The sequence below is a fragment of the Pygocentrus nattereri genome, chromosome 3 (genome assembly GCF_015220715.1).
Source record: "Pygocentrus nattereri isolate fPygNat1 chromosome 3, fPygNat1.pri, whole genome shotgun sequence".
Lineage (NCBI taxonomy): Eukaryota > Metazoa > Chordata > Actinopteri > Characiformes > Serrasalmidae > Pygocentrus > Pygocentrus nattereri.
In genome coordinates, this window is record NC_051213.1 from 14,519,338 (window position 1) to 14,531,819 (window position 12,482).

A 12,482-nucleotide genomic window follows, 5' to 3' on the forward strand; every position below is an offset into this window, starting at 1 on the left:
CTAAAAAGATAAAGAAAAAAATGGGACTGCTAACAACCATGCAAGACCTAGCAGACCAGCATCTTATCACCCTCAGAAAAACAGCACTTAAAGCTCTTATCTTTGAGAAAGAGGAGAAACTCAAGCTCCATTTTTGCTTCAGAACTGATAAAAAATCCTTCTGTCCATGTTTCTGTCCATGCTTCAACTGTGAGAAGACAACTCAACACTGAGTCTGAAACAGCCGGGAAACGAAAGTCTGTAGCTGTCACGAAGCTGTTACTGAAAAACAAAATTGACCAAAAAAAAGAAGAAGAAAAAAATTCAAATCAAACAAAGAAGCTGCTAATGTTCCCACAACAACAAATGTGTTCAGGATGACTATAAGAAGTGGAAAATTCAACTTCTGAGACTGCACTTTGAAGGTGTGGAAAAATATCCCTGCAGATTTCTTGGAGTAATTGAAAGTGAGTATCCTGAAAAGAACAGAAGCAGAGGCAAAAGTGGACACACTAAATACTGAAAATGGTTAGATTATTGTTTGCGAGTAGTGTAGTTGGTAGTATGAGGGGAGTCTGACTGAGGGAGGGGAGAGATGTCTGAAAATTTGGGCTGGGGTTCTGGGCAGCCTGGAGCTAGAAGTGGGCAGACCATTCTTTTACTGTGGGAGGAGATGGGGTGTTTGTAGGGATTTCTAAATCTTTGTCATTGGAAACGGAAGGTAGAGATGGGGCTTTAGAGCACATTAGATTGTAAAGGGAAGGGATTTCAGGCAGTGCCCTGTCCAGGCAGTCTCTCCACCTCAGTTGTGCAATTTTCTTTTAAATATATGTTCTCTGTTTTTCCCAGAGATTATTAGATTAGCACTAAACATTTCAGACGTCTGGTTCCTTTTCCCATCACTGCAAACAATTCTAACATGGGCCTTAGGGTTCAGCATATGAACAGTTTAAGTGGAGAACATAAGCCTATTTATTTAGTATTTATTTTGGTTGGGTTGTCCTGGTCCTGCAGCTAAACCTTCTCATAAAGTATAATACATACAGAATTCAGATATCTTAACATTTATACATGTCTTTTGCCCTTAGACTGGACACGTGCTCTTTGGGTCTGCATTTATAGTAATTGTGATTTATATTCCCTTCCCCATTATGAGATATCCATTTTCACCAAGGCTTAGACCAGCCTTGCCCTGTGAATAGATTTTGGGGGTCAGTTTGGGTTTCAAAACCTTCATCGCTGTTTGCTCGGTCTCAGACAGTAGTGCTGCCTAGGGGGACTCTTAAAAGAGAATCCCAATTTTTTCCCAGTTTTTCCTAAATGTTTATGTAAATAAATGGACAGAGTCAGAATTGTTTGCAGTGATGGGGAAAGGAACCAGACATCTGAAAAGTTCAGTGCTAATCTAAGATCTTAATTCTAATCTTATCCTAAAACTATGTCTGAGACATCAAGCAGTGTATTCATAACCACTATATTCGTACTAGCTTTCAGTGAGGTTTCTTCACTTCGGACATCTGGTTTCCTCTCACCACCTATCAACCACAGTTGGAAAGTTTATCTAGAACAAAGCAATTTATATCAAACCACACTGAATAGCCTTATTTACATCGTAACAACTTCATCATGCAGAAAGTTAAAAAAAAAAAACATTTCAAAAAATGTAATGAGATTTTATTTAAAGTTATTTTGGAGCACTTCTATTGGTTCATTCATCCTGAATGGTCACACAGTGTGAAGAGCAAGTGCTCTTGCTGCATTGGCATGATGTAAAAAAGAATAATGATGATAGAAATAATTGAGATACATAGTTTTGATAAAACAGCATGGTCAGTGCTGATCAGTGCTTATAGAAACATTTCCAAACCCAGTTGCATATAGTTAAAGCACAAACTGAAAGCCCTTCCCTTTCAGCAAACCAGTGCCACTCCTGTGAGAACCCTTTCTAAGTGGCATGGGCCTAAGGGAAGAGCATAGTTTTATTTATTTAATAGGAAGAAAGCTCCTGTAATTAACTCCTATACAACTCAGAACCACTTCAAATGTATTGCATCACATGCCTCAATAATGTGAAGGACCAGATAACCCGTCTTTTTTCTCCCTTCTTCTTAGGATTGCTCTTAGCTAACCACTGCACTCCTCTTTACACATTGCACGACTGTGCGTCATCGACCAATGCTCTTATGTTTTGGTCCATGACTCAGTCTCACTTCCGCTTTTCTCTGCACTAGGTTTCCACAGTGCTTTGTGCCCATGGGCTCGCACTCCCCCGCTGAAGAGGGCGGTTCTCACAAGCGGGCTGAGAAGCCCTCAGGTCCTGAATGCAATCAGGGACTACAGTGTGCACCCTGGCCCCCAGAAGCACACTACTAATCGCATTAACGCATTCTCACAGCAACAGTGTTACAAGCGTGCTAGACAGACAGGAGGAAATGTTTGCGTGTCGTCTGTTTTGTGGTGGTTTGCTAGATGCCATGATTTGGCACTTGAAGCCACTGGCCACACAGGAAATAGGTCAGATACACTGACTGGAAAAATACAGTACTGCGCCACAGGCTTATGTCAATAATTTAAGACATAAATTCAGTTAAACAGAATGTGATTTTGTTTTGTTTTAAAGTTATTAATGCTGTTATTAGAGGAATACAGTTAAATGAATTCGAGCTTGGCAACTTCACACTTCACTCCAGTCATTATATGCATTTAAAAAGCCCACTAGCTCCTCATTTGATTTAATTTAATGAAGGATTGATAAACTTGCATGGTATGTAAATATTGTGCTTGCTCAAGAAGAGCTTTGGAAATGGTTCAGCTAACACAATCACAGACATAAAATTACAATGTTAATTATTTCTGTTTATATTAATGATTGGCCTTTTTAAACAAATACGAAAGATGCCTAAGATGTTTGAATGTATGAATTTTCATTTTAAGAAGGAAACAAAGGCAAATAAAACAGTACTGGAACATTGTGTGGCCATGGCATTCAATATTGTTTTTTTTTTTTTTATTAATACATGAATAAATTAAAATAACTTTTGCAATTCACCGGAATAACTGTGCTATTATGCTTTGTGCAAATACAGCATTCTGTTAATTCTGGATGACATCCACCAGTCCCCCAAGCTAACAAACCACTATAAAGCTGTCAGCTTCTCAAATTCTGACAAGACAAATTTACTGTTACTTTAAGTGGAATGGGACAGAGATTTAGAGCAAATATGCAGTAACAGTGGAATGGAGCTACTGCATTTGTTCAACAATATGACTGTAACATCCTGTCCTGTCTTGCCCTTGTTTTTGTTTTCCCTTCTTGTTTACCTTCCCTCATATCTCCAGCCTTGTGCTCATGTTTGTTTTCGGGCTGAATCTCAAATGGCTTCCTACTCCCTATGCATTACACTATGTAGGTCATACAGTAATGGCTGCTACACCCAAACACTGCATTAGATGTCTAATATATAGCCATGCAGATTCAGCTATAAGCTGCACATGTTCTTGTCTAACACTTAGTGCACTATTTGGGAAGCTATAGTTTCATGACCTACTCAGTGCACTATACAGGGAGGAATTTGAGATTGAGCCAGTTTTCTCCTCCGCCTTAGCTCTTGTGTCATCTTGTGTCATCCCCCAGACGCCTGTGTCTTGTGTGGAACCCCACCTAGTAATTACTCCCTGGTGTTTTTTGTTGGCGTTTCCTGGTATGTTTATACAGTTGTATGCAAAAGTGTGGACACCCTGGATAAATTTACATCTTGATTTTCTAAGCGAAAAAAAGTTTACACATCCTCTACAGAGAACACCTCTGCATATTTTAATGTGCAGTTACTGTTCATTTGCTGAATTTAAAATTAGGGGTGTAGCCTGTGCAAAAGTTATGGTGCATTTAGTTTTTATTTTATGCTAAATGATGTAAAAATATATGTTTATTAAAATGATGTACTGTATGAAAAGGCCTGAGCAAGTTCTGAACAACTACTTTAGGGTAGTTATTTTTAACAGGGGGAAATGTGATATCTAACTTCCTAGCAGTGATGCTAGTGATTCAGGTGGAATTAAGCTAAGGCATAAATTCTTTAACTTCTACTGAGCACATACAGTACACATTTTTATTGTTGTAGACAAAGTGCATACAATTCCAAAAACTCTCCAAAAAAACACACAATAAATGACCACTCCTAATTTTTTTAATCTTTGAAATGTGATCACATACAACATATAACAACTGAAATCACCAAGCATAGTTTTATAGTCCATTAACTACTGACTAGTACATTTACAGTTTACTGGACTGCTCAACAAATCAGTGCACACATGAATACATTTATATCCAGCAAACAGACATTTCTACTAACAGAGTAGCTGACAACATTATTCTCTTTTATTTGTGTTGCAGCCCCATGCAGTTTAAACTTACAATGCTCTGGACAAAAGACATGTTATTTAAATATAGCATTATACTAAATCTACCTTGTGTTAATACATACTTTCCAGTGAAATTTTCATGAGTATGGGGACCATAAACATTGCCTAATGTACAGTGATGAGCCTTTTATTTTTAAGGTAGGCTACATAGTCTACCCTAAACCACTTCCACTCTTTAGACTGTCGCATTAAGCATTATGCTCCAGCATACAGAACTGTGTTATATGAAACAAACACTGGAGATGTCTCATCATCCGTCATCACTCATGCAAATTTTAGGAGCTCATTTAAGAGAACGATCTGCTGCTTTGCCCACTGAAGTTCAGATGGCTCTTTAAACAAGGAACCTCATTAACTAGCAGCTGCCGCACATGATTTTGGAATTTTTTACCTAAGAAAGTGCAGAAGACAGGGTTGACACAGAAGTACAAGTGGGCAATGTTGTGAGTGACGTACTGTGGATAAATAAGACTGTTATCACAAGGGTCACTCGTTTCCTCGTTCATCAATAATATCACGTTGTATGGGGTCCAGCAAATGAAGAAGAGCATCACGATGACAAAAATGAGCTTAACAGTCCGGTGTTTGCCCTTCATTCGGGAGGAGACCACCCTCAGGGCAATCCTGATGTAGCAGTAGATGATGACAACCAAAGGGAGGATAAAGAACATAACAAACAGAGGGTAAGTGCCCAGAACCTTATGTTTGGGGCCATTGTCTTCACAGACGTCCCCCACAATTGGGTCTTTTGTTACATCATAATTTATGCAGGTTTCCAGGCTAGCAAGGACACTGATGCCCCAGACAACAGCAGCTGTGGTGAAGGCGTAGCAGCTCCGCCGCTGCTTAGTGGCCATCACGACGTGAACTACAGCCAGGTAGCGGTCAAAGGTCATGAGCGTGAGGAAGAGGACAGAGCTGTGAAAGCCCAGGAAGTAAGCACTGCCGACCATTTTGCATATCACAGAGCCAAATATCCATTCCGAGTAATGGTAGACGGCTTGAAACGGGAGCGTGATGGTGAAAATCAGGTTAGAGACCACCAAGTTGATGAGGAATATGTTAGTGACCGTGTTGAGCCTTTCAAACTTATACATGATAAACAGCACTAGTCCATTGCCAAGCATGCTGACGATGAAGATGACTGTATAGAATGGTGGAAGAAACTTTCTACCGAATTCAGTTACGTCGTTTATGTCGCACGGAGACACTGACGTCACTGAGCTATCATATTCATAGAGTAAAGGCTGAGACGATGTTTCATGATCATGATCCTCCATTTTGCACACAACCTGTCAAGCAGAGTTTTCATGATTAACTAAAAAAATGAGAATTTTTTACATTACGTTTTTTTGTTCTATTTTAAAATAGACCATATTACATTGAAAGCATTGGGTATGAAAGGATATTTACTTAGACACCTAGATTAGTTTTCCCACACAATTAATTGGGCTAAAATCTCTGCATTGAAAGTAGCTTTGTTTGGCTTTGTGGGATGAACGTATTTGTTAAAAATATGACAAAGTAACAGTATTAATTAAAAAAAATATATATATATATATTTACAACAATAACAAATATAACAAATATGTCCATCCCACAAAGCCAAACAAAGCTACTTTCAATGCAGAGATTTTAGCCCAATTAATTGTGTGGGAAAACTAATATATCTATATATATATATATATATATATATATATATATATAGAGAGAGAGAGAGAGAGAGAGAGAGAGAGGGAGAGAGAGAGAGAGAGAGAGAGAGGATTTAACATGTTTGTAAGGCAGATATAATTTTGTAGCGCAGTGACTTCCTTTTGGTTTTGGGACATGGCTAAACATGTATTTTGATCCAAAATATGCTTCATAAATTACTTTGTACTCATTACATTCAGCAACAATTTTACATTTCAAAATGTGTTATGCCACTAATAAAATATTTTGGGCAACACTTTATTGAAAGTCAGCATCCATAAGACCGCATGACTCCTACAAAAGGTGTTCATGACAAATGACAAACATTTATAAAGGCTTATTCTAACAAGCATCAGTTGTCATAATGGCTGCTAATGTATTATCACATCTCGTCTTATGAAAACTGGCACTTGTTCTAATAAGCCTTTAATCCAACACTATATGTGTATGTAGGTGTCCTGTAGCCTTATAAACAACCTTCAGTAAAGTGTGACCATATTTTTGATGTTTCATATAAAAAATGTTAACATACACCCTTAAATCTACCAGTGGGATTTATAAAAGTGCCCCTAGTTTCATAAACTTTTCATAAAAAAGTCCATTACTGGTAACAATCATAGCATGCAGTACAGAAAATTGCACTCAAAACAGAGATAATACTTACAGAAAAGCCGTTTTCAGAGTCTCCTGTTGTTTGCTCAAGGACAAGAGTGACTAAAGGGACAGGTCAGAACGGAATGTCAGTGGAAGAAGTCTGCATGAGTATTTGTTTGTGTTGCGAATTCTTGAGTCATCCACTGTATCAGTCTTTAGTTCCTTCTTTCACAAGTTTTTTATCTGTCACTTCTTTCTTAACATTTCATACAACCTCCCTGTCTCAGAAGAATTTCTGTAGTACAGGAAGGACCAAAAGAAGAGGTAGGAAGATGATAACTGGAACGCATCTGAGTCTGTGATCTAAAAGCATTTGATCTAGTCTCACGTCAAGGGATCTAAAGACCAAAATCTATCATTGAGACATACAAGGGACATACAGACAGCTAATGAGAGTTAAATATGTTTTAATCAATCCATTAACAATGCCCAGATGTGAAAGCGGCTAAAATATCATCACACAACATTGAAGTATGAAAACTCCAGCTTACATATTTGAAAACTACTTAGATGTGAGAGAAACTGCAGGACAAAAGCAAAACAGATGTTGACAATACTAACTCCATGTATTGTTTCCATTGGCTCTGATCAGTTAAACATAGTACAAAGCATTTAGAAGTTTAAACTAAAGATAAGTACATACAATAAACTTAATGCATCAATAAAACAACAAGAAATTAAAGCACCATTTCTGAGTGTGGAGAAGATGTATGTGTTTGTTTACAAAGAAGATATTGTTCTGGCCAAAGGTGTTGGAGCCAGTTCACAGTTTAATTCATTTATTCGTTAGATTCATCTGTTTAGTTATTTTTATGTAAAGATTATAAAACAGTTTTGCAGGAGAGACTTGGGGAATGGGAGCAAGATGGGTTAGCCACGCATTTCTTCAACCACACTATTAAGAAGCCTTTAGAATTGGTTGTTTAATTTAAAACGTAAAATAATTCAACATTTTCAGATTAATTTATCTGAAAGTTACATCCGTAACATCCTTGTTACTGGAAGTGCACTGAAACTCTCATCTACACTACAGCTGAAATAATAAGCTGCTACAGATGTTTTTTAAGCATTATCGTGGCATTAATATTTATAGAATATAGCAGCTGAATAGTGACTGACATCTACGTTGGACAGCAGAAATTACAGCCATGGCCTCCACACTTCAACCTGTTTTAAATATAAATGTGTCTATAAATACAAATTGTACTTTTTACTTGCTAACAGTTTTCCAGTGATGAGATGCTGAGTTTTCATTGGTATGCTGGAAGAGCAGAAATGCATTTAGTGCACTGACCGTTTTCTTTGGGACTTTCAGAATGGCTGCATATTGTTAAAAAAAAAAAACTTCACTGCTTTAAATCTTAGAATGTAGAAGAAAACATGGCAACACTTTACTGGAGAGCAACATGACACCTACATAAACCCTTCATGACAACTGACATAGACCTACATACACATTTATAGTCTTATTCCAACAAGCAATTATTGTCATAAAGGCTTATTAATTTCAGCTTTTCAGCTTTATAAAGGCATATATTAGTTGTCATGAAGGCTTTATATAGGTGTCATGTAGCTTTAAGAACACTGCTCTACAGTAATGTTATGGAAAACATTCCATGGTATTGATTACATTGGTCATAATTGTAACACATTTGGACCTATAAGCCTACAATATGATGTATAAACTACCAAAGAACAGCATGTGGATTTAAGCAGAAACATAACCACAACTGGAATATACATAATAATTTTGTGAATGATTCAACACTGTTAGTATAAAGCGCTCTATATTCTTGTAGAACGTATGTCCAGCATGGAGGTAGCTTCCCTCAGGCAGTGCAAATATGTACGCGAGTCCGTCGATTTCTCTTTGAACATTAAAGAAAAGGCAAACAGAGCTCATATAAAACCCATCAATTATTTAATCAACACCACCAGTATCTTAATTTCTCTTAAAATAGTTAACAAAGAACAACAACGATTGTCTAATCCTGTCTTCAAAAGCAGCCCATTCAAAATTCCCCTTTTTTTTTTCCCCAAAAACTTGAATCGTCTTGCATTGTTGCATTAAACTCATTTCACAGGTAAGTGACCACACCTCAGTGTCCATTCTGGAATGATTATTATTTCTAATTGCAATGCCTTCTACTTCAGTCCACTGATTATAGCCTGCTCACTCGGCTGCAGCTGCACTGGACTGCATCTCCAGTTTTTTCTGGTCACCTGTTTCTCTTAAAAACAATGGTTGTTAAATGGTTCTCAGCTTGTGCAGTTCTTCGGAAAACTGTTAATTAGTATAGAACCTTTGATCATGTGGAGGTCCTATATACTTTGTATCTTCTCATTCTCACATCTCATGTAAAAACATCCATCCTTAAAAAAAAAAAGTATCACTTAACTTAGTTCTCCTTTTTGGTACCTTTATTTTTAAGAGTGAGGTTCTAGGGGTAAATGTTTCCAAGAGTACCAAGAGTACTGATCTAGGATCAGTTTCCACCTTTCATAATGATCCTATTGAATACTGTTAAAGCGATCGAAGGGAACTAACCCTTTATCAGCACTCTGAGGTGCTTGTCATAAGAAGTCCATGAGTTGTGTGTCAGAAGTTGGGTCCTTTGCTGTAGCGGTCATCCCTGAGGTTGTAAGCCTGGTAGCAGATGGACATGTCACACACTCCAGTTGGCCCTGGGGCGCCTCGTTTGCCTGGAATGCCCGGAGAGCCAGATTTCCCTGGCATTCCCGGAGGACCTGGCAGTCCGATTCCATCACTGCCACGCGGACCCTGGATGCCTGTTGTCGCCAGAGGAGAGTGTGACTGACATGACCCAACACACTTTTGCAGAGCTTTGTTTAGTGTTTTTACTACTCTTTCTCTGTCTCTCTTTCTCCATATCTCATTTATTTTTTTCTGTCCTTTCTTTTTTGATATAAAGCATCTTTAGGTTTGTGCAGGACACTGTACAGTAATGTGAAAAAATCACCCTTTATTTATTTCATTTCCAGTCAAAATGGCAAGTTCCTTATTCTTTTCAAAAGGTTCTGTATTTGACCTTTGTTTCTCATCAACAGCTTCTTGATATCTACACATCCTGTCAGACTCATAGTGTTGACAGGATTTGTGGTTTGTGGCTTTTTGTTCAGAAGAGAGCTTGATTTTCTCCTCTCTTTCAAAGATGAAAACTTTAAGTGCTGCTTATCTGATGGAGATGGTTTTGATGGACTACCAGATCTTGTACAGTTGTTCTATATCTTTTAATATCTTTTATCATTTAATTTCTGAACTCCATTTTTGGAAACTCCTGATTTCTCACCTACTTTCCTTTGATTTCCCCTTCCATATGCAAGTGGATTGTTTTATATCTAATATCCTCAGAAATATCTCCTGAAAAATTAATAACTTGTGGCTGTTTTGACTCGAAAATTAAATAAACAAAAGGTTGGTTTCTGACTTTTGCACAGAATAGTGAATAGAGCATATTGTTTTTATTATTATTGATATTGAGTACTATGAGACATTACAGAAGCATACCTAAAGCCAACTAGATGCTGTCAGTTCTTCTTGTAAGCAAATCTTGATGGTGAAGCAAATGCAAGGCTACTGCATGCCTGAACTGAGCTGATCTCTCACCTGTTTGTCCAGAAGGCCCAGGCTGTCCTGGCCTGCCTTCGCCTTTGTTGCCTTTAAACCCCCTCGGTCCTATGTCGCCTAAAGAAAGTTACATCACATTTTATTTACACAGGATGAGCATGTGTGCATTACCATGCTGTCTACCTTTTTCCCCTCTACAAGCTCTTAACCATATGTGTCAGAGGACAGAGAAATAGTAGACCTCTGTTACCTTTGACCCCTGGAGGCCCCTGCAAGCCAGGCGAACCTGGATAACCCTGAGAGCCTGTCCTGCCCGGGTAGCCTGGAGGCCCAGTGGAGCCTTTAGGTCCCGGAGCTCCGGGCTGTCCCGGAGGTCCTTTCACTGTTTCACAAGGCTCACAGCTCTGAGGAAGCATCGTCTGCAGCAGCTGGGCCAGCTGATCTGAGAGAGATGGGCACAGCATAGAGAACCACATTTACAGGTGTGGATCGTAGCATTTGTAAGATAAAACTTTGAGAGTGAGAACGTTTTGATCAATCTTACCAAATCACATGAGAAGCAACAATAGGGTTCATTTTGCATGACTAAAACCCTTAATCTGCTGATCAGGAACTGCTATAAATTATTTGGTAACTGAATAAAACCAACATAAAAGTTATATAGCCATGGGAATAACTGAAGTGTAGATTAACATATGTCATGGAAAAGTATAACCAATTATGAATTTGTATTCTCCTGCTGTTTTTCATCATTATTCACAGGGATTTGACATATATACCCATATCAGTAACTTTTTACTTGAACCTTACTACATAACACTGTCATAACCCTACCATAAACATGTCATGGCAGATGGCATATGCTGTCATGACAGATTATCTCAAGTAATATAACTCTGTCTATTGCCAATACAGGTAACTATCATGGTAGATGTCATGTTTGATGTCATAACAGCATATTTATTCTTCTCCAGTTGGCCTTCTTCACATCAAATATTATGATATCTGTCATTATAACTGCCAGCAAAGGCAATATGGCACTATTATGTAACCTGGCAGAATCTGTCTTCTTATGACTCCAGCCATGACGTGATTATGTCATAGTTATTTCAGCAGAGCTTTTTTTATCTCTTAAATGTCTTTCTTCTGCTACATCCTTGGTTTGTTAGCTACAACAGAACTGCAATGCAAAGCTTAGTTACTTACGTCTCAGCACATCTCCGCAGAGCTTTATCAAGTGCTCATCAGAAGGAGACTTCCCCTGAAACACAGATTGAGCAGTTCACAGAACTTACATTTCTTCTTTTTGATACAGTTTAATTTTATTCTACTGCAATTTTCTGAAGCTGTTCTGTGTAATCTTCCGATTTCAGTTCTAGGCATTTGCAATGAAAAGTATGGAAGACCGTCCAATTATGCTGACATCTTACACAATATTGGCAACTTAAAACAGAAGGTGGCATATCAATTTCTGGAAAAGCAAGTTGTCAGCTATTACTTATTCAACATACTTGCTAGCTTTGCTAGAATTATGCCTTTGACACTTTGGTTACATTAATATTGTATTTTACAAATCATCATAAACAGATATTGTGACAGCTGAAAACTGGAATACTCACAGGTTTCCCAGGATAACCTGGAACACCAGGTAGCCCTGGTAACCCATCTTGACCAGGAGTACCACGTGGCCCAGTTATTCCTATATGTCCGGTGTCCCCTTTCTTCCCATCAAGACCTCTAGTCCCAGGCTCTCCTGATACACCTCTCTGGGCAGCAGAGAAGAGCAGTGGTGCTACAGTGAGGCTAAGATTTTAACAGAGATCTGATGAATACATTCTGTAATAGGGATGAGCAGCTCTAATCCAGAGCCACAATGATCACACCTTATTCGACCCATCAGTTAGTTATCTCATTATCAAGCCCTTGATTAAGTGCAATGGGTGTCACGGCTGATTTTTGCTTCTTCATAGATGCACATTAGCATGTCTGTTTTGAGAAGCGTGATTCATGGGCAAGTGTAGCTCACAGAGGCTCGCAGACATGCTCAGGTCAAAAATCTCAACTACATGTTTACTGAGTCTGGCAAACGCTGATTGGCTATCTGGGCACACTGGGGCTGAGCAAGAGCTAAACAATACTCAAT

General features: G+C 38.4%; 2 protein-coding genes across 2 annotated transcripts in view; both read right to left on the reverse strand.

Moving 5' to 3' along the window:
- Nucleotides 1-4,148: 4,148 nt before the first annotated feature.
- ccr12b.2 (chemokine (C-C motif) receptor 12b, tandem duplicate 2) lies at nucleotides 4,149-6,899 on the reverse strand. The gene is made up of 2 exons (XM_017703882.2): nucleotides 6,761-6,899; nucleotides 4,149-5,696 (listed from the first exon to the last, which is right to left on the reverse strand). Exon 2 carries the CDS (start codon nucleotides 5,682-5,684, stop codon nucleotides 4,692-4,694), a length of 993 nt encoding a protein of 330 aa, XP_017559371.1. The 5' UTR covers nucleotides 5,685-5,696; nucleotides 6,761-6,899; the 3' UTR covers nucleotides 4,149-4,691.
- Nucleotides 6,900-8,522: 1,623 nt separating this feature from the next.
- si:dkey-225n22.4 (collagen alpha-1(XXI) chain) overlaps nucleotides 8,523-12,482 on the reverse strand; it is a 58,787-nt gene continuing 54,827 nt past the window's right edge. The window contains exons 24-28 of the mRNA XM_017703869.1: nucleotides 11,959-12,105; nucleotides 11,546-11,600; nucleotides 10,590-10,781; nucleotides 10,379-10,456; nucleotides 8,523-9,540 (exon numbers count right to left, since the gene is read on the reverse strand). Coding sequence (XP_017559358.1) covers nucleotides 9,350-9,540; nucleotides 10,379-10,456; nucleotides 10,590-10,781; nucleotides 11,546-11,600; nucleotides 11,959-12,105 — 663 coding nt within the window. The 3' untranslated portion in view covers nucleotides 8,523-9,349. The remainder of the gene's footprint in view (nucleotides 9,541-10,378; nucleotides 10,457-10,589; nucleotides 10,782-11,545; nucleotides 11,601-11,958; nucleotides 12,106-12,482) is intronic.